At 43.2% G+C, this 23,106-nt stretch overlaps 1 protein-coding gene across 3 annotated transcripts; it reads right to left on the reverse strand.

Moving 5' to 3' along the window:
• Nucleotides 1-454: 454 nt before the first annotated feature.
• Zkscan2 (zinc finger with KRAB and SCAN domains 2) lies at nucleotides 455-22,660 on the reverse strand. 3 transcript variants are annotated; one of them, XM_006230199.5, is made up of 8 exons: nucleotides 22,221-22,660; nucleotides 21,633-22,105; nucleotides 20,596-20,782; nucleotides 17,447-17,517; nucleotides 16,965-17,091; nucleotides 11,643-12,326; nucleotides 6,820-7,311; nucleotides 455-4,832 (listed from the first exon to the last, which is right to left on the reverse strand). In XM_006230199.5, exons 2-8 carry the CDS (start codon nucleotides 22,029-22,031, stop codon nucleotides 3,910-3,912), a joined length of 2,883 nt encoding a protein of 960 aa, XP_006230261.1. In that variant the 5' UTR covers nucleotides 22,032-22,105; nucleotides 22,221-22,660; the 3' UTR covers nucleotides 455-3,909. The 3 variants fall into 3 exon arrangements, with proteins under 3 accessions (XP_006230261.1, XP_001079250.1, XP_038957122.1); XM_001079250.8 differs by having other exon boundaries at nucleotides 21,633-22,660; XM_039101194.2 differs by lacking the exon at nucleotides 11,643-12,326 and having other exon boundaries at nucleotides 21,633-22,660.
• Between the last annotated feature and the right edge of the window lie 446 nt (nucleotides 22,661-23,106).

Consider the following 23,106-nt stretch of genomic DNA (forward strand, 5'->3'; position numbering starts at 1 on the left):
AGAGAGAGAGAGAGAGAGAGAGAGAGAGAGAGAGAGAGAGAGAGAGAGAGAGAGAGAGAGAGCTTGGTGTGCTCTGTTTTATGTTAATGTACTCCTCAGGCCCAGGAGGAGACCTAAGAGAATAAAATTTCATTTCCTATAACTGTAGTATGAGGGTAATAACTAGGATTTCTTCCAGTTAGGCTGGCTCGCAAGTCTTATCAAAACCCAAACAGTCTATGTATGTCCAGCATTGATTTCACCCTGGAAGTAAAGCAATCCATTATTTGGGATAATGGTGCTGGCAGTTCAGAGGACTGTTGCACAGGGACTCCTGTGGATTCACATGTGCCCCTCTGCTGGCTATACAGGGCAGCTGTGAACTGGCATGAAACTCAAGTTCTTTTTTACTAGTTATGAGGATTGGCCTTGAACTTCTTACATATTCATTTTCTAAGTAAAGACATCCTTCAAATTATAGCAAACCAAAGGTAGCCCATTTATTGTAGGCATATCACATACAAGCTTTCAAGAAGACATCTAGGTGAACATTAATACAAAACAAAGACAGAGGTCCATTTACACTTGGAGTGCATTCAGGTGGAGGTGGAGGCTTTGGATCACACAAACCACTCAACTGCTCTTTCCACTGGGGTTTTCCTAGTTTCCTAATCCATGAATCTTGTCCATCACTGAGCACCAGAACGCACAAAACACTCTACCTACCCAGCTTTGACTCTCAGAGTGATGGAGAGAAGGAAGGGCTTTCCTGCAACTGAACACAAGTGGCTTGTCCTTTCTTCTTTCTGAGGAAATTGGGCTGACGCTGCTGTCATCTTTCTAAGGTATGAGATGGACTCAATGTGCCAGAGATGGCATTCAGTGGACAGCTAGGGTATGAGTCTGGCCTTACTATTTCTTCATGGCTCCATGAACATGATCATCCCTGCAATTTTGGCAATTAAGTTAACTATTCACAAAGAAGTTATAATTTATCAGGTTAATATCCAGGAAGTAGTTCTTTTGGGTTCTGGTCTAATACACATTCCTCAGTGGCAGGATGCCCTGACCTGTTTAATATGTGAGTTTTCTTTTTCTTTTTTCAAAAACATGTTTCTTTCCAGATGAATGAATTAGGTTGAACATGAAACAAAATCTTCAGTAAAAATTAGTGAGGTATTGTGGAAATCAATGAAAGCCTATGCAGGAAATAGGAACAACTTCTAAATGTCCTTGACAGAATGCCCAAAAATAAAGAATCTGTTTATATATACCATTGTTCAAAAACAGGATTGAAACAATCTCCAAAGCAATATGACAGAGTAAAATAAATTGGGGTAAGTAGTTGGCTCAATGGACTGTTTTGTTGAGCTTTCCAGCAGCCAGAACAAGAGAGAAGCAGAAAGTTATAAAAATCACAGTGTAACATTTTTTTTAAAAACTCCTTTTCTTCCTTGAAGTCCTTGGTATTGAGATCTATTGATCATTACAGAGATGTGGTAAAGATGTATTACTCAATGTACTACTCTAACTTTCACACATCAGCTGACAAGAGAAACATATAAACAAGCACCTTGGTTTAAGATGATAGGAAGATCTGTCTAAGAACTGAGATAAGGCCCACTAGATTAATACACATCCCAACAAATTGTTTATGATTAGAACTATAGGTGGGGAACCCAAACCTCATCCCCACTGTTTCTTAGACACAGGAGATAATCACTTTGTGGTAGTGGAGACAGAACAGGCCCTGAATCTTTTCTGATGCTGGGAAAGTGTGTCAAAAAGTGGTGTCCAAACTGGTTTTCTATTTGCAGTTTATAGACGGTCTTTAGGATGTGGTTGCAACTCCTCTAGATGGGGTGACTGACCTTCCACACCACCATGGAGTTAACTAGATTATCTTCTTCCATAACACTTACTAGGTGGAGTACAGTCATGACCCCCATCATTTTTGTCTTCCTCCCTGTGGTTAAAACATGGTCTTATACATAACAGTGCATAAGTATTGGTGAACGTCATCTACTTTCTGAATCATGCTTCCATATAAGTATTAATCCTGTGTACATGTTACTAAGTGGCAATTTAGACTAATGTGCATCTTTTCTAGAGCTGGAATTCCAGAACATCTATACAATTATAAGCACAGGTCCACTGGCACCACACAATCTTACTGGTCTAGGCACAGTACCAACATGAAGCTGCATGTACCATTAGGAGTCTCTATTTCAGACAATACACAGGATATTAGCTACTGTTAAGTTGTCAACAATTATAACATGTCCAACAAACACACATCACAAACAGTTATGAGCATTTACCTGAGTCACTTGCCTTCCAACAGGCTATATCCTACGCTGGCACCATAAAGCACTTTTCTTTCTACAATGTCTACCCTCTTTGATACTTTGCTGAATAGGTCTCAAAAGACTCAAATATATTCACATAAAAATATCATCTCTAGATGTTTTCAATGAGAGCATCTGAGGAGAACCTAGAAACACCTGACTATGGTTCTCCTTCCACTATTCTTGGGACTTCTCCCTCCCCAAAGAAAAGCTACATGGGGTTACCTATGTATTAAAGGTATGAACACCACGGGCCCCAATGTTAAGTAACTGGTTTGGGAAGATCAGATTCCTGAATTTCATCGGTAAGTCTATGAGTATTTCCCCACCAGAAACTTTCTGACAATATATACCTAGTTAATGCCAGGGAATTATCAATTATTTTTTTCAGAATAGGACAATGGGGAAAATAAGGTGGCAGAGTGGAAGTTTATAAGTAACTTCACTTCCACTGAGTGAAATATAGAGTGGTGTAATTATTCAGGACTCTATAGTCAGGTTTATGATCCTATAAACAGGAACTAGAAACTTCAGAACCAGAGACTAGTAGTGTAACAGTTAACCCTGGAAGTGTAATCTGGACTGAGGTAGCTCTTCGATCTAAAATAAGCCTAAAGAGTCAGTTAAATACTTCAGGTCTTATCTTCTTCCTTACAGCCTTAAACTTTTAGAAACACTATTATATTACATTGACATGTAGAGCTAAGCTATTTGAAATATGCCAACATACTGGCTGGTTTTGCTCTAGGTTAAGAGTCAGAGAAATGATGGGTAGAGCTAGAGTTTGCAATCTGACTGTCTCTTATGAGACAGCACCAGTGTGCATCCTCTCCCATCTGCATGGGTTAAGGTAGCCCAGAAGAGTCAGACAAGAGCACCCAGAACGATTAAGAGGTAAGTATAGACTTGCGATAAATATACAAGGATCGTTTGTCACTGGAGAAGCAGCAGCCACTGGAGTTAAGTCCTCAGGAACAGAAAGGGAGGTGAAGGGTGAGCAGGTGCTCGTCCTGGTGGAGAACAGGTATTAGCAATGCGATTTCTGTAACAGCACAGGAAATTAGACCCTCGCTATTTGGATCAACTTCTTGATACAGACTTCTTGAGGAAGGAAGGTATAAAACTTTCACTCTCCTTTTGTACCCTCAAAACCAAGATGGATCTGATACAGTTCTTATTAAACTCCTAAAAGTTCTACCCAGACATGAAAATCTATTGTCAAGTTGCTGCCAAGATCTTATATGGGTGACAGATACACCATAAAAATTTTCCACCATTCATATATTTGAAAATATATGGATTCAACCATGTGTAAGAGTTTTGAAAGTTGCTAGACAACTTATGCATTAGCCTCAACATTCTAGTGAGAAATTTATTCTGAATTTATTAAAATTGCCAAGACTCATTGGAGAGAGGCAGCTTGAGCATGTTAGACTATGAGGTGAGAACAGATGAGAAGTTTAGTTTATTTCTATTCTCAGGCCTGTCTTGGAAACTGTAATTTACAGCTAAGAAGGGATTGCTTCCAAGAGCGGGACTAGGATTAGATGGCTAAGGGGCGAGTGGAAAGACAAGCTCACTGTCAAAAGGTCTTCCTGAGCTCGGCACTCCTGGCTTTCAGTAGGTTCTCTGGGGAGTACACAGAAGGGGAGTATGGCAGCGGCTTTTCTCGAATGTGGATTTCCCGGTGTTTGGTGAGGAAAGAGCTCTTATTGAAATGTTTGCCACACTGGGCACACGTGTAGGGCTTCTCTCCAGTGTGGATTCGCCGGTGTTCTCGAAACCTTGTGCAGTTATTGAAGCTCTTCTCACAATCCCCACATTTGTAGGGATTCTCTCCAGTATGGGCTCTGCGGTGGGCACTGAAGTGAGAACTGTTGGTGAAGCTTTTCCCACACTCTTCACACTGATAGGGCTTCTCACCTGTGTGGGTTCTCTGATGGATGATAAGACTTGAGCTCTGACTGAAGCATTTCCCACACTCCCTGCATCTGTACGGCTTCTCTCCAGTGTGGATTCTCAGGTGGGCTCCAAAATTTGAGGAGTCATTAAAGCTTTTTCCACAATCAAGACATTTGAAAGGTTTTTCCCCAGTGTGGATTCTTTGGTGTCTGATTAGGCTCCTGCTCCTACCAAAACACTTTCCACAGACACCACACTTATAAGGATTCTCCTTCTGGTGGGTCATCCTGCACACAAGGCGGGCACTCCTTCCAAAGTTTTCTCCATATTTGAGAAGTCTGTATGGTCTCCTTCCCACAAAAGGCCTCTGATGCACCACAGCCTTCCCTGTATCTCTAGGTTGAGACATCAGTTTTCCCTGTCTAACTCCTTGAAGGTTTTCCCAGTGTCTTCCTGAAAAGCACTCCCTTTTACCGTATTTACTGGGGTTGGTATTCTGGGAAACAAATCTTTTAGGCTTTTCTATTAATGCTCTATGGGACTCTGTGTCCTTAAATATTACCTGTGTTGGGGCTTCCTTAATAATATTTCCGATTTCAAAATCTGGAAAAGAAAAAGACAATAAGAATTTCACAAAATTCCAACATTAAGAAAAATAGTTAACTAGGCCTCCAATGCTTATGGCCTCACACCATGACCTGACTGATCAACCATGCTTTACCCTCTCTCATTTCTTTACAAAGGCCAATGGCATTTGCTAAGCTGTGGGGCCTCACATTTTTTGAACTGGATTGTATATCAAGATACCAGTCTCCATATGCATCCTGATTAACTTAGCAACAGCCTGGTTTATCTCCTTCAAGTAGCTCATTTTGTTTTTCTTTTGTCATAGCTATACTAAATATAGTACTAGACTTCATTTAAATAAACTCTAACGGGCAACTCTAAATTCCTCAGGATACTTCTCAATTGGGCAATAACTAGTCAGGTTCTAGCTTAGAGTACTATTTTTCTCATACCATCTTGTAGCTTGTTTTTTGGTCACCTCATAGATCACAATAATACACTGCTTTAGTGTTTCCAAAGCTAGAATTTTACTCTTCCATTATCCCCCACTCACTGTAAGGTGATCTTGGATTCTGCTTCTCTGTGGAGTCTTATGGGAAACATGATATATGCCCTATGGAGACAGAAACTTTGTAATGATGTAGTTTGGTTCTGGCAACACCCTAGCCACTTGTTAATCGTGTTTTTGTTCTCAATTTTTAATTATGGGAAACTCATAGGCAGAGAAGAATAAACGGTGTAGTATGTATCAGGAACTGCCATGAACTACTCACTTACCTTTACCAATGATCCATATTATGACCAATGCAGTTTCACCTCTGTTCACACACTCCCTGCTCTCTACCAGACTACCTTGATGCAAATTCTAAAAGACACATTATTGCCATCCACAAACATTCCAAAAGCTGAGTATCTTAGGCTCAATGCAGCTCTGTGGGTAGCAGCAGACATGTACATGTTACAGAGACATGCATGCAGGAAAAACGCCCACAGATGTATACAGCCGAATTTGTTCAAGGTGCGGAGTTTGGCAGGGATGTTGAGCCACAGCTTAGATGTGAGAGAGCCTAAGGGGCAGGTAGAACACAGCAAGGAGTTTTGTTTCAAAGTAAGCCTAGAGAAATGAAATAGTCGCATACACGCCTTGAAGGGTAGGATGGGCACAGATTAAGTACGGCTTAACAAAACACGGGTGAGAAGTGGGGCAGGATGGCACATGCCTGCAATCCCAGAGCACAGGTGCTATGGCGGGAGGATCGTGAGTTCCAGGCCAGCCTGGGCCTCAGCTGGGGCCTCTTTCTCTAAAAACAAAGTACAGGTAAGAAAATTTGGTTTTGAGACTTTCCAGCCTAGGCAAGGGACAGAGAAAGACAGAAGAACTAGAACAGTGGCTATGGCAGTGGAAGTGGGCAGGCAGAGGTGAGTCTTAGTAAGCCATGTCCCCTGCCCGGGTGTAAACGCTGAGGTGGAGGCATTCAAATGCTCTTTAAAGGACACCGAGGGTTTTAGGTACGGCTGACCGTGCCGGCCGACCGTGCTTGAGCTAGCAGTTTAGCTGCCAACAAGCACACCGCTGGGCCACGGCAAGCAAGCTGCTGATGTATGAAGCCTCTCACCGTGTCCCTGCCTGTCCCTTTCCTCATCGCACCACACACGGCAGAGATGGTTCTGATGGAGCTTCCTGACCTTCCTCCTCCTTCAAGTATTTCTTTTAAAATGTAGAATCTCACATTCTTCTCTAGTTTTTCCAGAAACAAAACACTGTGTGACCCATCAAGACAGAAACCAAAGCTAAAGTCCTCAAGTCAGGACCATCAGAATGTGAGCAGCTGAGCCCCCTTCCCCCGGGAAGTGCCATGAGAACAGGACCTTTTACTTAATTCTACTCCGTTTTCCTCTAAACAGCAAAGAGCACTCAAATATCTTCTGAGCGAATACATGTACACGAGCCATGTGCCAGGTGTACTGGTTTCAGGAAGCCACACTTTCTCCTCACTTTGTCCAGAAGCCCCATGGGCCTTACCAGTTGGGCTCTGCGGCAGGCCTGCAGATCCTTCGAATTCTGGCTCTTCTGTAATTTCCTCCTCACTCATTCTCTCACTGCCAGAATCTTCTAACACCGCCTCCTGTGAGCTCTCCTCAGGTTCCCAGGTTGTAGGCTCTTGGGGTTCAACCTCAATATGTCCCCTTTCTTGCCTTGAGAGTGATGGGATTTCTTCTGAGGTGTTGGTGGGAAGGGCAGCTGTACGGCAGTTCACCAGGGCATCCATCTCCTTGTAAAAAGCACAGGACTCCAGTACATGGCCATTCTTCACTTTTCGGTAACTCTTCTGGAGGCTTTTGAACTTGGTTCGGCATTGCTCTGGTGTTCGCAGAAAGCCACACTCTCGAAGTTGTTCAGCCACAACTCCATACAATTTGCTCTTCCGATGACAGGCTTGAAGTGCTTCATAAAATCGTGTCTCTTGAAGGATATCAAGAAAGGTCTTGGTTTCTTCATAGCCCCAATGCACACCTGCCATTCAAGGATAAAGCTTAAAAATATAAGAAAAGGAGCCTGGAACTTCTCTATTACAACATTATTCAGTGTAATATAATACAAGTCCTATTCAGGGAAGAGCCCTGTGGAGCACTGTCTTCTGGACATGACAGGATACTGTACTCATGAACTCACAGCAGGGATGGTTATTTGTAGAAGACCTACACAGTCAGTCAAAATTCTAGCATAGGTGTGTGTGTGTGTGTGTGTGTGTGTGTGTGTGTGTGTGTGTGTTTGTGTGTGTGCTCGCGCATGCATGCGTGCATTTTCTCCAGGCCCTTCTAGCACTTACAGCTTTTGGAAGAGAGAGAATTGTTCTTTTTGAAGAAGTTCCTACTTGTAGGTTACCCACGCTTCAGAGGATGGTCCCATACCTATATACATATGGGCAGCACTAACTGTACTTAGTGGGTTAGTAAACAAACAGATAAAATATACATGATGTTGGAATGGGGACTTTTTTGGGGAGGAGTTGGAGCAAACTGGCATGTGTATATTATATGATCATATTTCACTGTATACATTTACAAAGTCTCAAGGATAAAGAAAATTAAGAATGAAAGTTCTACTCATGATAGCAACTTGAAACAAGGAATATCCAGAAACAAGCTTTGTAAAAAGCGGAGAAGTCTATGTTAAAAATCTATAATTCTTTATTTAAACACATTAAAATAACTAGAAAATACGAGGTGCTGTGTTTCTGGATACAAAGAGTTAACCTGTACAGACATCAATTTTAAATAATTAGCCAAAATTCCAAAAGGGTTTACTTGGAAAAGTCCCTGTAGTCTCCCAATACTGTCACTGCTATGGAGGCTAACTAAAGGAGAGGGAGGGGGAGAGGGAGAGGGAGAGGGAGAGGGGTGTGTGTATGATCTGTATGGCACAGCCAGCAGAATAAAACTCTTCTCAGTAGTTTTTTAAAAGTAGTTTTTTGTGTTTTGGAAAAAGTAGTAGCTAGCCTCAATATTTACTGAATGTGTCCAGCCTCATTCCTGGATTCCTACACTTGAGATGATCCCCTTGTGTTTTCACACTGGTAAATATCTGTATATGCAAGATTATCCTCCCATTTGTCAGCACATAGCCTCATGAATGCTTGTAGCTTTCCTAGCCTGCTTTGGTTTTCTATTCTATTGATTCACTGTCACTATTACAATGGACTAGAAAAGACAATAATAGTAGTAACAGAGATTCATTTCAGCCTTTTAGAGGACCTTCCCCTGTATCCCACTGCAAGCCAGTAATAACCCTGTGAGGTGTTTGTTTGTTTGTTTGTTTTTTTGCCTTTTGAAACATGGTTTCTCTGTGTAGCCCTGGCTATCCTGGAGCTCATTCTGTAGACCAGACTGGCCTTGAACTCACAGAGCCCCACCAGCCTCTGCCTCCCGAGTGTGAGGATTAAAGGCCTGCGTCACCACTGCCCAGCTAACCTTGTGAGTTCTTAATCATATATTTCACATGAGAAAATTAAGCCCAATGTAGTTACATGACACATCTACAGTCAGTTATTAACTGGCTATTTAATTCTGTGTGTTTTGGTTCCCGAATATTCAACAGATTTGCATAGAGTATATTTTCAAAAATATTTATGTGTAGCTCAAACTAGTTTCAATTTCACAGTCCTCCTGCCAGGTCCCAAGGGCTGGGTTTTCAGGTTTGCAGCACCAGGCCTAGTCTCCTTGTATTTTAATCCCTGTCTTTTATCTAAGATGCATGTCCTATGATGAGGAATATGTAGTCTTTTTTTAAAATGTGTTAATCTTGGTTTAGTAAATTTGTAATTAGTGATATATTTAGACTTATTTCTACCATCTTACTTGTGTGGTGGCTTGAATGAGAATGGTCCCTGTAGGCTCATAACTTGAATGCCTGGTTCCCAGTTAATGGAATTAAGACAGGAGTTAGTACCAGGAATACACACTGATGTGATAGGCTTGTCCATGATGGTCTTTTGGAGGAATGTACAACTCTTTGGATAGGGAAGTGGCTGAATGCTCTTAGTGGGGCTTAATGGGCCACCGAGTAGGAACATAGAGAACAATAGTGTTGAGAGCTGTGTATACTGTGGAGGCTTACCTGAGGAGGTTTCCCAGGGGAACAATTATTAGCTAGAGACCATTGGGTAGAAAGCATTCTGGTGATATTTTGGTAAGGAATATGTCTGCTTTTTGCCCTTGTCCTAAGAATCTGCCTGAGGCTAACTGTGAGTTTTGGACTATTTGCTGGCAGAGGAGATTCCAGGACAGACTAAAGCTGAATGTATCATGTGGTTATTAGTGATTACTCTTATGGGGGACTATGATGAAAAAGGAAAAGTAGACAAAAAGAAATAAATTGTACTACTTGAGGAGAAAAAGAGCACCAGGAATGCTGGAGCCAAGTCTTGTGTTCAAAGAGATGAGAACTTTAAGGAAATGAAATGAAGGGTAGTGTCCTCAGGACAGCATCCTGTGCAGTTAAGTTTCCAACTTATAAAAGGAAACAGCAAGGAATCTGCTGCTCCTAAAACAATGAAAGCAGCAAACCAGAGCCTATGTACGTGTAAGTCAAGGAGAGGGCCAGACTCCACCACTCCAAACTTCAGTGTCCGGCAACTTCAGCCACAGGATTCTGGCTTTAGAGTCAAAGGATATAGGAGTAACGGGGTTGTGGAATCATCCTTGCCAGTTAAGACAAAACCACTGGGAACAGGGATGTGGCAGGGTAGTCCTTATATGGAGGCCAGGGTGAAGATGTGAAAGGGAAGCCCAGATTGTATTGGAGACACTAGGATGTTGGAGGCACCCAAGCCTTGGGACGTAGGGAGTGAGATCAGCCTGAGAGAAGTGTGTAACAGCAATGCTGGAAGAGAAGAGCCATCAGACTACAGGATTTGAAGCTTGCCCTGCTGGGTTTTGGTCTTGCTTTGGTCTAGTATTTCCTCACTATGCCCCATTCTTCCCCCATTAATAGATATGTTATTCTATGTTGGAAGTATGTAATTTGCTTTTTTATTTTACAGGTAGATACAATTAAGAGACTGCCTTGACTCTTAGAAGAGACTTTAAATTTTCAAACACTCTTGAGACTAAAAGATTATGGGGGTTTTTGAAGTTAGAGTGAATTAATTTTATTATTTTACAACAAGCCTGTGAGTCCAGGTAATAGGATGTAGGGGTTTGAATGAAAATGGCCCCCATAAGCTGTTGGAGAAGGCATGCCACTGGGGAAGGCTTTGAGGTTTCAAAAGTACAAAATTTTCCTATTTAGTTAGCATTCTCTCTCTCTCTCTCTCTCTCTCTCTCTCTCTCTCTCTTCCCCTTCCTCTTCCTCTCTCTCCTCCCTACCTCTCTGCCTTCTATTTGCTGATAAGGATGTAAACTCTGTCTTGTCCACTGTCATGTTGGCCATGGATTCTGACCATTTGGAACTGTGAGCCCCAATAAACTCTTTCTATAAGTTGTTTTGGTCATGGTATCTCTTCACAGTGTCAGGAAAGTGATTAAGACATCTTGTTCCTGTAATGTACTTGGAGAAGGGACTCTGCTCTTAGTCCAGGCTACCTTCAAACTCTTGATGCATCTGCTTTCCAATCTCTGGCTTTACAGTTGTACGCCCCCAGCCTGGCACTTACTATTGCTTTAAGTGACTTGTCTGCTCTGTCTTCTGTTTACCCTCCTTTCTTGTTTTAAATTGGGCAGAAAAGAGTTTGTTTCATCTTCTCTACTCCTTTACACTGTTTGTTATTGGCTATTCTGTATGGACAAACAATGCATCCTTTATTTGTTGTAATGCAACTGACTGGAGTAGTCCTCAAGTAATACTAGGCACTTAGAATTCTTTCGCTCCATTTACTTCCCTTCTAAAGGAAGGACTATAATGAATATGATTATTTATGTGCGTATGAAAGTCTGTAGCAGTGTATGTGTAGCATGGGTGCATGTTCCCAGAGGCCAGAGGTGTTGGAGTCACTGGAACTGGAGTGACAGATGGTTAGGAACTGCCATGCAGAAGATAGGAACTGAACCTGGGTCTTCTTTAAGAGCAGCCAGGGCTCTTAACAACCGAGTCACCTCTCTGCCCTGACTCCCAAATGTTTAAAAACCATGCTCCACTCTAACCTGAAATAGAGCCTGTAGGCTCCTGAGAGCTGCACTCAGGCTACAATGGGGAGAGCAGCAAACACCCAAATGCCCTTTCAGTTGTGGGGCATCACTGGGGAAACAGCGTGGAGTGCAAGCCTTCTCCAGGATGTCTAATGTAATGCTTTTCTTCAAGAGTACACTTCTATCTTCATACCAAGAAAAAAACCGTACAATTCTTACCACTCAGGTTTTGAAACAAGATAGGGGCAGCACGGATTTCAGACTTGCGTACAAACTCAATGCCCACTTCATCGCCATCAGAGTCTTCAGCACCTTCCTCCTCCTCCACCAAACTGACCTGCTCTTTAGCACTAACAGCAGTTCTCTTTAGTGGGAGAGAGATCACGGCCTTTGGCCTCTCAGTAGACGAAGTGTGGGCTTCAGGATTTAGCAAGGCATCCATGTCCTCAAAGAAGGCACAGGGTTCTAGCATGTGACCATTTCTCACTTTTCGATAACTCTTCTGAAGACTTTTGAACTTGGTCCGGCACTGCTCTGGTGTTCTGAGGAAGCCACATTCTCGCAACCATTCAGCCACAGCACCATACACCTGGCTATTTCGGGGACAAGCCTGGAGTGTTTCATAAAAGCGAGATTCCTTGAGAATCGCAAGAAAAGTCTTGGTTTCTTCATAGCTCCAGTGCACACCTGCAATTTTTTCATCTTCTAAACCCCACTGTTGCTGCTCTCGCCACACTTTCCCTGCATTCCTTGCTGGGATCTGAACAGCGTGCACTGACTTCTCTTTGCTGATTTTGCTTTGCAGGACACTAGTCCTCTTATTTGAGGAATGTAGACCTACAGTCCATGGTTCCTTTTTTTGTTCCAACTGGGCTATTTTGTTAGGTGCAGACACAGTGTCTCCTACAGTAAAAGAAATATATTTCACAGTAGGTACAGATGTCATTACTACATACTTTAGTCTTCTGTTAAAACATGTTCTCCCAGATTATTTGTTTACACCAAAGTCCTTCTCAGCCAAGACTAAGCACACTGTAGTTATTTAAATGACTTCTTTGGCACAGAAATATAGAAATGACATCATCTTGTCTCATATGTACTGCTTCTATCTAGTTCTCTCAGAAATGCATGCCAGGGCAAGAAATATTTCATTACTTTTGACTCTTTCTTTTGGGTGATATTGTATCAAACAGTAGCCCAGGCTAGCCTGGAACTCACTATGATAGCTTCAAACTTCTAACAATTTGTCTGCCTCAGTTTCCAAGTGCTAGGATCCAAGTCCTGAGCCACCACAGCTAACTCAGTATTTGTTTCCTTTACTTACATATATATGCCCTAAATCCTTCCTGTCTCAATGACATGCGCGCGCGTGCGCGTGCGCACACACACACACACCACACACACACATACAACACACACACATACACACACACAACACCCTCTGGGGCTATTAAAAAAGAATTTTTATAAAACTATATTAATCACACAGAATTGTATTGCCATAAAACAGAAAATAAAATAGAATAGACATAATATTCTGAAATAAATCCACTCATATATGGTTAACTACTCTTTGACACAAGAAGAGGAAAGTTTGTTCAATGAATGGTGCTAGGAAAAGTGAATCTCTACATACAAAAGAGTGAAACTGGACTATTACCTTATAGCACTCAGAAAAATTAACCTGAAGTATACGAATACCTACATATGGGGCTGGGGAGGACGCTCAGTTGGCAAAGTGCTTGCTATATAAGCACAAGGACTTGAGTTTGATCCCCAGCATCTATGAAAGGCAGGCATGGTGACAAGTGCTTGCAATTGCAGCAAAAGGATCTCCAGGTTCAGTGAGAGACCATGTCTCAGAAAATGTGGAAGAGAATTGAGGAAGACATCAGACATTGACTGCTGGCCTCCATATGCACCACCCCCATGCATACATATATGTGAGACCTAAATGTGGGTCCTGAAACCGTAAAATCCCTAGAAGAAAGCACAGGGAAAGGGGAATTGACACTAGTCTTGGAAATGGTTTCTTTCCTTTGATATAACAACCAAAGTAGAGGCAATGAAAGCGTAAGCACAACAAGGAAAATAATCAACAAAGCAAAGTAACAGCCTACAGTCCTGGTGGAAATACTTATAACCATATATAGTAAGAGGCTAGAATTGAAAATGTACAAGGGATCATACAATTATTATAAAAAATCTGATAAAAATGGGCAAAGCCTCCGATGTGCAAATGGCCAACAGGCTCATGAACCATTAATTAACAGGGAAAAGCAAATCAGAACCACTAGTTAGCTCACATCTGTTACAGTGGTTAGCATCAGAGAGGTAAGAGGTGCTGCTGAGGAGGTATACAGTGATGTACTGTTGATGGGAACCCACCTAGCCATTGTGAAAACAGTAGCTAGTGGCTGACTTGAAAACACTAAACCCATGACTACCATGTGTGCGTCCCAGATCTCCCACTTCTAGATGTTTGTAAAGAAAACCAAACCATTGCAGAGGCATCAGCTCTCTGACCTTTACTGGAACATCATTTACAGTATCTAAGGTGCAGGAAAACCCCAAACATTTATCAGTGGATGAAGAAAGAGTATTTGAAAGTGGCTGAGTGGGAAACATATTGTCTGCTCCTCCAGAGGACCTGGGTTTGATTCCTAGAACCTACGTGGAGGCTCACAACTGCCTATAATTACAGTTCCAGGGGATCTGATGCCCTCTTCTGGCCTCCCTGAGCATAAGGCACACATGTGGTGCCTAGACATACATTTAGGCAAAATACTCATGTACATGAAAATAAAATATGAAAATAAAGGATATGTGAAAATGTGGAAAAATTTATTAAAAATTTTAAAAATGGAACATAAAAATTATACAAAGAAGGAAATCCTAACGCTTTAGATATTTAGGACCTGGAGGGCATTATATGAAAGGAAACAAGCCAGATTGTGAAAGACAAGTGTCACACCATCTCAGCTTTACATGGAATCTTTTAAAACCCTGCAGTGTACAGAGGAACAGAACATTGGTTTCCGAAGAGTCTGAGGTGGTCAGATATAAAGAATGTATTTCAGCATCAAGCAGGATACATTCTGGGGATCTAATGATGGCTGTATCTTAGAATAGGGTACTTCAGACCTATCGTTGGCTGAGAGCAGATTTTTAAGTGTCCTTCCTGTTAACGATGTGAATGATAGATGTGTTAATTGTGGTCATTACTATGAAATGTATATAAAATAATAAAAATCACATTTTAATTACATAAAATTTTATTTATCAAATAAACAATAAGTCTGGAAAAATTTGGCAGAAGAAACAAATGTTCAAGCAAAACTTTGATGAAGACAAATCAAATAAACAATGCAAAATTGTTTTGTTAAATCAGTTAAGAGTATGTGTACAATGTGTATATAGTGCCTTCGGAGGCTGGAAGAGAGTGTTGGGATCTCCTGGAGTTGGAGTTACATGTGGTTGTGAGATCCCATGTGGGTGCTGGGAAACAAACTCAAATCTTCTGGAAAAGAAGCCAGTGCTATTACCATTGAGCCATCTCTCCTTTCCCAAACTAATTTTTTTTTAAAATTGGGTTTTTGAGGTAAGGTTTTTTGTGTAGCCCTGGATGCTCTGGAACTTGCTCTGTCAATTAGGCTGGCCTTGAACTCAGAGATCTGCCTGCCTCTGCCTCCCAAGTGCAGGGATTAAAGGTGTGCACCACCATTGCTTAGCCCAAAACGCAAATTTAAATGTATGTATAGCTAGCAATTACTCACCAGACATACAGGATCACAGTATGTGTAATACTTGTTTTATATCCATTGCTATCAGTGCATACATACATGTAACTTGTATGTATGTGTGTGTTTCTGTGTGTGCGTGTGCGTGTGTCAGAGGATAACCACAGGTGTTCTTCAGCCACAATACAACTTCCTTTTTCTGTATAGAGTTGCACTTGTGTGCCTATGTGTGTAGGGGTTCACTTGTGTGCCTATGTGTGTAGTAGTCAGAGGCTAACCTCAGGTAGCATTCCTCAGGCACCATTTTCTTTTCCTTTTTTTTTTTTTGAGATAGTCTTACTATGCAGTCCTAGTTGACCTGGAACTTAACCAGAGATCTAGCTCCTTCTGCCTCCTGAGCACAAGCTTTAGAGAGCAGGCCACTGCACCTAGCCTTATATTTTGTAATTTTACAGAAGTTCACTCATCCATAGGCTAGGCTGACTTGCCAGGGGATCCACTTGTCTCTGCTCTGTTCCCAGAATCAGGATTATAAGAACATACCACTACATCAAGTTTTCTTGCTCTGTCTCTGTTTCTGAAATGGGTTCTGAGATTGAATTCAGGTTCTTTTAAGCACTTTACCAACTGAGCAGCCCCTCCAGCTTATCCACCTTTTTTGTATGTTGGGGATCAAGTATCACATGGTTGAATAGGCTTCACTGTCTGGCCAGAGAGCTCCTGGGACCCACCTGTCTCTGCCTCCCCATCCCGGGTTTACAGTACATGCTACCACCCCTGGCTTTTACAAATGTGGGCTTTAAATGCCAAACTCGTGCCTTCATGTTTGCAAGTGCTTTACTGACTGAACGCTTCCCCAGCCCACATTAGTCTGAGTTCTGAATGAAACTTACCTCTCCTGTTAAAGCAGATGGAGACGATCCTCTGATAATCTGCTTGTAGAGTGACAGTCCAGTGGTCACCTGTGCCTGTGCACTTGTCTACTTAAATATGCCACCAAGGTTACCGAGTTTAAACTACTTTTTATTTATTATGATTTATATCCATCCAACAAACATTTAACAGCTACTCATCCACCTGAGTGGCAGCTCTATGTTAGGTGTGGAGGCCAGCCATTATTATTAAATAAAAACAAGTCGTAGAGAGACCTGGTGACGTCAGAGACCTTCAGCTGATGGATGTGAGTTTGTATTTCCGTAATATAAATATGGCACTCATACCTAACACCTGTTCAGTTGCTATTATGATATTCTTACTGGAAAGGGTACATGATTGAGGAAAGGGAAGAGATATGTAGTTTCCCTGGGTGATCCACGGAGAGCTGTTAAGCCAGTGGTTCTCAAGCCTCCTAATGCTGCCACCCTTTAATACAGCTTCTCATGTTGTAGTGACCCCCAACCAAAAAGTTATTTTTGTTGCTATTCCATAACTGTGCTTGTGAACTGTAATGTGAATATTTTTGGAGATTAACAGGTTTGCCAAAGGGGTTTTAATCCACAGGTTGAGACCTGCTGCTTTTTTTTTTAAAAATATTTTTTTATTATATATAAACAAAGTACACAGTAACTGTCTTCAGACACACCAGAGGAAGGTATCACAGATGGTTGTGAGCCACCGTGTGGTTCCTGGGCTTTGAGCTCAGGACCTCAGGAAGAGTAGTTGGTGCTTTTAACCACTGGGCCATCTCTCTGGCCTGATGAGACCTGCTTTCCTAAGCAATAACATTTACAACTTTAATCACCAATAGGAGTTAATATATATGAAACCGCTGGCCTATTATTTTAAAGGGAATAATGCTTACCCAGGGAAACCACGCTGCATGCACTTTCCTTCCTGATTTCATGGTAGAGATCTCTGTGAGCAGGAACTTGCTGTACACTCCTTTTGTAGGGAAAGCTTCTCACCGTGTGGATATCTCTCACTGGCTCCTGTAACAACACCAACACCCGTGACTGCCAAGACAACCGAGAGGGCCTCTGAAGGATGATCAGCCATGAATGAAGCAGAGAGGAGCCCTCAAGCATGACTGAGTAAAGGAAATACATGTGTATCATGCATCAAGTTAAGAGGAAGTTACAGTAAAGAATGAGGAGGAGATAGCCTAAGAGCTGATCCAGCAAGGGGTTCCATTACTGAGAGAAGAGTCCAAAGTCCTCTGGAAAAGAATGAAGGGAAAAATCTCTCAGAAGTATAAACAATGTAGGCTAGCACAGGAAATACCTGACTGAATTCCCCAGAAGGCAGGCCAGGGGGACAATTACAATTCACCTGGGAGTAAATCACCTGTGTTGTCGCCTCCTCATCTACAGCGGTCCACTCACTACTAGGGACAGGAGCCCAGACAGAAGAGTGAGCTAGAAAAAGAGAAGAAACAGTTATTGTGTATAGTATTTTGAAGTGTGTGTGTGTGTGTGTGTGTGTGTGTGTGTGTGTGTGTGTGTGTATAGCCCTGGATGTCCTGGACTCACTCTGTAGACCAGGCTGGCCTGGAACTCAGGGATCCACCTGCCTCTAAAGGTGTGCACCACCACACCCAGCAGCTGTTTCTCCTTTTAAGAAATGAGAAGATATTAAAACCCACACATAGAAATTATTTTTAGTGAGATCAGAGCAAATCTACCTTATCCTAACGCTGGGCTCACAACTCAAATGGCTCAGGAACAAGCAGGTAAAGTGCATAAGGAGAGGGCTGGGGCCGGGGAACTGCAGGGCATGGCCTATGACGATGCTTCAGTGTCAGATTGTGGCACTTGGAGACTCATCATTTCTGACTTTTCCAAGAGAAGCCAGATGTGTGGCTAGTTTTTATGTAAACTTAACATATGCTAGTCATCTGGGAAGAGGGAACTTCTATTGAGAAAATGCACTCCACACCCCTGCCAGTCTACCAGCCTGTAGACAAGCCTGAGGGGTACTGTCTTGATTGATGACTGATCTGAGAGGGCCGAGCCAATTGTTGACAGTGTTACTACTAGGTAGGTGGGCATAGATGGTATAAGAAAGTAGGTTGATCAAGTCATGAAGGACTATTTGGTAAGCAGAATCTCTCCATGGCCTCTGTATCAGCTCCTGTCTCAAGGTTCCTATCTTGACTTCTTTTGATGTGGAAATGGAAGTGAAATAACCTGTTTCCTTCCCGAGTTGCTCTTGATCATGGTGTTTCTCACAGCAATAGAAACTCTAAGTAAGACACCAGAAACCTGGGACTTCTGTAAAATCTCAAATTGTAAACCTTAAATACAAAGAACAAAACCAAAACTGAAACCAAACCCCCAAATCCCAAACAACAATTCTTTGTTAGTAAAATATAACAAGTCCCATTTGCTGTACAAGTTATCAATTTGTCATCCCTCACATAAGTGGACAGTTTAAGAACCAAGAACTTAGATAAATCCTGCCAACACAGCAAGCAGTACAGCCATGGGCACAGCAAACATTTGAATTTAACCCCCTCAGGGTAGGAGAAAGAAGTTCTTTCTCCTCAGAGTTCACCAGGGAAACTGACAAGTGTAACTTATTTGTGAACAGATCTCAGAAGCTTGATCTACCTGCTTTCTATAGAGGTAAAAACAAAAACAAAAAACAAACACCTCAAAACCCACCTCATTTTTAAAAATTACATTTTATCTGCGTATTCTGAGTGTGTGTGTGTGTGCATGCGTGCACACATGTGCACATGAATGCCACGAATTGTGTATGGATGCTAGAGGACAGTTTTCAGGAGCTGGTTTTCTCTTTTCACCATGTGGGTCTTCAGGACTGAACTTAGGTAATTAGGTTTGGCGGGAAGCATTTTTACCTGCTGAGCCATCTTACCGGCCCCCAAATAATTTTCTTGGAAACAGCAGGGTCTCAGAAAAGCATATGGCTGAAATCACATTCCTTCAGAGCTAACCATCTTTCTGAGGAATCTAGCCCTCAAATTTCTGTTCTCTATCCCTCAGTCTTCAACAAGCTAAAAAACCTTTTTATCATCATGGATGCCAATGATGGCAAGACATTATAAATACACATTTGCTGTCACACTGAGCTTATCAGCTAAAGTCATTAGAGCTACCTAACTCACATGATAAGGAAGCTAGGACGCTAAGGAACATAACAGCTAATTCAGAATCCACTAATATTTGCAACACATTCTTATTTATGGTTGGACTCAGCAACGACAATATAGCCATTGCAAATATTTCCTATTTTTTGAGAATTGAAGTTTAAGAATAATTTTGACATTAGGGGAGAAAATAAATAGAAATGGGAGAGCTGGGGTTGGGGATTTAGCTCAGTGGTAGAGCGCTTGCCTAGCAAACGCAAGGCCCTGGGTTTGGTCCCCAGGTCCGAAAAAAAGAAAAAGAAAAAAAAAAAAAAAAGAAAAGAAATGGGAGAGCTGGGTTATGAACTCAGGTCTGCTTGCCTCTTCCAGCCCAAGATCTTAACCTCTAGGCACTAATCCTTGTCTTTCTGCTTCTCACCCAAGATCATAGTCTTGGGGCAGATAAGATGTGAATGAAGTCTTTAGATAGGATCCTTCCACAACTCACTTCTGGCCTGGGATGAAACCACACTTCAGGGGATGGAAAGGAAACTGGACTGGGAAGGACAGGACACCTCTTTCCCCCATATTTGACTTTCTGTATTCCTATGGAGGGCGGCTCTGCGTGCTGGTTGTCTTACTGCTGTGCAGAGACACCATGACAGGGGAAGTCTTATAAGGACAACATTTAACTGGGGCTGGCTCACAGTGTCAGGGGTTCACTCCATTATCATCCTGGAAGCAAGTGTGGCAGTGTGCAGGCGGTCATGCTGCTGGAGGAGCCGAGAGTTCTACAACTGGATCCACAGGCGGCAGAAGGAGACCACGCTGAGTGTAGCTGAGGCATAGGAAAACTCAAAGCCTGTCCCACAGTGACACACGTCCTTCAACAAGGTCACACCTCCTAATAGTACCATGCCCTATGGGTCAAGCATTCAAACACATGAGTCTGTGGGGGTAATACCTCTTCAGAACACTGGTGTCCCTTGTTTGGGAAGTCTCACCATTTATCCCTCTCATACACCATTCTGGGGTGCCTTATCTTGTAAGTCAAGTTTAGGAATAAAAATACCTTGTTTCCATTTCTCAATAGTTTTTCAAGAGCACATATACATGTGGCATGACTTAAAGACACAAACTGAACACTGAATGGACATTTAAAAATAACTGAGTAAGACTCAAAGCTTCCCTGGGCAATCTAAGTTTCCCTAATTTCCATCTTTATGATCCCATTTTATTTTGATAGCAAATATTTCTGACTCTTAAAACAAATGAAAAAATTGTTTCAAATATTCAATTTATTTTTCAAATAGATATTGAAGGGACCTTTACGAGCAAGCCATAGTGTTAGGGATATAGTGTAAACTACGTGGTCTCTGACCTGGGTGTACTTTGAGTCCCTTACCATTCTTAGGTAATGGCCTATGCTCCCTTTTTTGGTTCAGCTGTTCCTGGTGTCCTGAGTGGAAGTTTCCAGCTTCCTCCCGAGAAACAACCCTGTGCTGGGTCTCCAGTTGCTCTGGCTCATAGTTAGCTACTTCCCACACAGTTCTAGGTGGGGCTTGCTTCTCTGAGTGCTGAGGGCCACTGACCTGCAAAATAAAGTCAACATCAAAATAGAAAGGTGAAGGAAAAGAACTGCAGATCTGGGTGAAATCCCCCCACAGGGACGTTAAAGGGCAGAAGAACTGAGGAGGGACGGAATCTCCACAGATTGAAGCGGGCCCACCACAGTCGTCTTTGAATATGGGAAAAGGAGAGTGCTCTTTATTTGTGTATTTTTTGAGGGGTCGTTACTACAAAGCCCTCTTATCCATCAGGTGCATAGAGAACTAATTAGAACACTAGTGAAATGAAGACTTAGAAAATCAACTCCTGAGCACACGCTGGGCAAGGTGAAACTGTAAACGTGGCAAACACTGCAGACTTCATGCGGTTAACAAGAGAGCGTTGTAAATAACTATAGACCAGCAAGCAAGGACACAGGAAAACGACGATCTGGCAGTTAAACTGGATGAGTGCCAAGGACCACGGCACTATAAGACAGTTGCTGGAATGGCAAGGGATTAGGGGGGAGATTCTGGAGTATCACATGATGTCTCCCTCTCCCACCAAAGACGCGCCCTGGGAGGCATTAACTATTTACTACTGTCTCTATAGTTTTGGTAGAAACATTATATTGAGGATTAGAATAAACAAACCATACTTTTAGTTTCATTTGCAAGATAAGGGTTCAACCAAAATTCTCTCCTCCATGCAGTATGAAGTTCAAACCTGCTTTTAGGGGGAATCTGGTTTATGGAGTCCCGTTTTAAAGTCCCGTTTTTTGTTTTTTGTTTTTGTTTTTTTTTTCTTTTTCTTTTCTATAACGAGCTCTTCTTCCAGAAATGTAGCCCTGCCCACCTGCTTTCCCCACCACATTACTTTAAAATCCTCGCTCACCTGCTTCCGAAGTCTTCTGGTCTCTTTCTCCAAATGTACTACTAGGGCCACCGCCTCCTCTCCGCTTTCTGGACACTGCCTCTGTGCCCAGGCCTGAATCTTCTCAGGCAGAATGGTGAGAAACTGTTCGATTACCAGCTGTTCGAGGATCTGTTCCTTGGAACGCATTTCTGGCTTCAACCACCGGCAGCAGAGTTCCCAGAGTTTACTGAAAGCTTCATGGGGTCCTGTCACATCCTCATAACAGAACTGCCTGAAGCATTTACGAAAGGATTCACATTCAGTGCTGTCTGATCTTTCCAGAATGGGCTCCGATGCCCACCCGGAGTCCTTCTCCACTTTCATTATGAGACACTCCTCAACTTCCACGTCCATCTGAGGGTTTATCACTGTAGCCATGATCCAAAGAGGCCAATAGGTCTAGCTCCAAGTCAGGGTCCAGAGAAGCTTCCAAGTGCCCTCCACTTAATGTCCTTGGAAATATGGGACGGTGGGGAGATAAAAGATAGCACGTCAGCTGGAACAAGGAACACCAGGCTGATTAATCGAATAGGTACAAGGCTCTTGAAAAGGTGAATGTGTACCCACCCTAAAAGTCTGCAAACACGGACTCTTATCCAATCAAGATGCGCCCTCTCTCATGAGGTTCTTTAGAGTGCAAGGTCAGAAAGAGAACAAGGCGCAGGGCTGGAAGGGAACCCAGGGGACTGAAGGTGGGCGGAGGCGGCCACCGGGAGGGGGTGTGTCCGCGAGGCCCCAGGAGGCGCGGCCGGCCTAGGGGTCCTGGCCCGGGTCCAGGCCGCTGCAGGTGCCCCACAGGGGCGCGAGTGCAGGAGTGTCCAGGCTCCCAGCAGCGCCTGCAGCGTTCAGGGTTCCTCCTCACGAGGGTGCCGGGAACCTCGGCCAGAGGGGAAGAAGCTATGAGCAAGGCCTCGCGGGGATGGGGTGAGGGTGGGGGGCGGTGAACCGCTGGCAAGCAGCCTCTTCAGCTCCGCCAGCTGAGAGCGCGGGGGGCGCTGGGAGTCGCGGCTACGCATGCGCTACTCGCGACCAGGGGGGTCGTGCGAGTCTTCCTCGCGGGCAGGGGGGAGCATGCGTGGAGGAGTCTCGCGAGAGCGTGCAGCACCGCGACTTGCAGCCCAGGGACTTTAGGAATGAGGGTGCGAGGGATATTTGGAGCGGAGGGACACGCTGATGTCGGACCCTACTTCTCTAGAGACCGCGAAGCTGGACAGGCAACGGCAATGAGCGTCCTGCCTTAAGCTGGGCAGACGCCGCTGGCGGCTGGAGTAATTTCTTTAGTGGAAGGGGTGCGAGGGTGTGTGCGTTGAGGTTGCGGGTAGGAGGGTGGAGGGACTCCTTTGAGACAACTGGCGGAGGAATTACGGTCAGCATCCATCATACAAGGCTGTGTGTGCATGGATTGCTACTGTCTGGGTTCCTTGGTTGGAGCCAGCATTCCTGAGGATATGTG

The sequence above is a fragment of the Rattus norvegicus genome, chromosome 1, assembly GCF_036323735.1.
Source record: "Rattus norvegicus strain BN/NHsdMcwi chromosome 1, GRCr8, whole genome shotgun sequence".
NCBI lineage: Eukaryota > Metazoa > Chordata > Mammalia > Rodentia > Muridae > Rattus > Rattus norvegicus.

Excerpts from the sequence above, each read along its gene's own strand:
- Zkscan2 (XM_006230199.5), bottom strand. The coding sequence starts at position 22,031 with ATGGCTACAGTGATAAACCCTCAGATGGACGTGGAAGTTGAGGAGTGT. Across the intron at positions 12,327-16,964 it reads ATGCAGCGTGGTTTCCCTGG|GAGACACTGTGTCTGCACCT; the intron begins GTAAGCATTATT and ends CTTTTACTGTAG. Across the intron at positions 7,312-11,642 it reads CTTGTTTCAAAACCTGAGTG|GTGTGCATTGGGGCTATGAA; the intron begins GTAAGAATTGTA and ends CTTGAATGGCAG.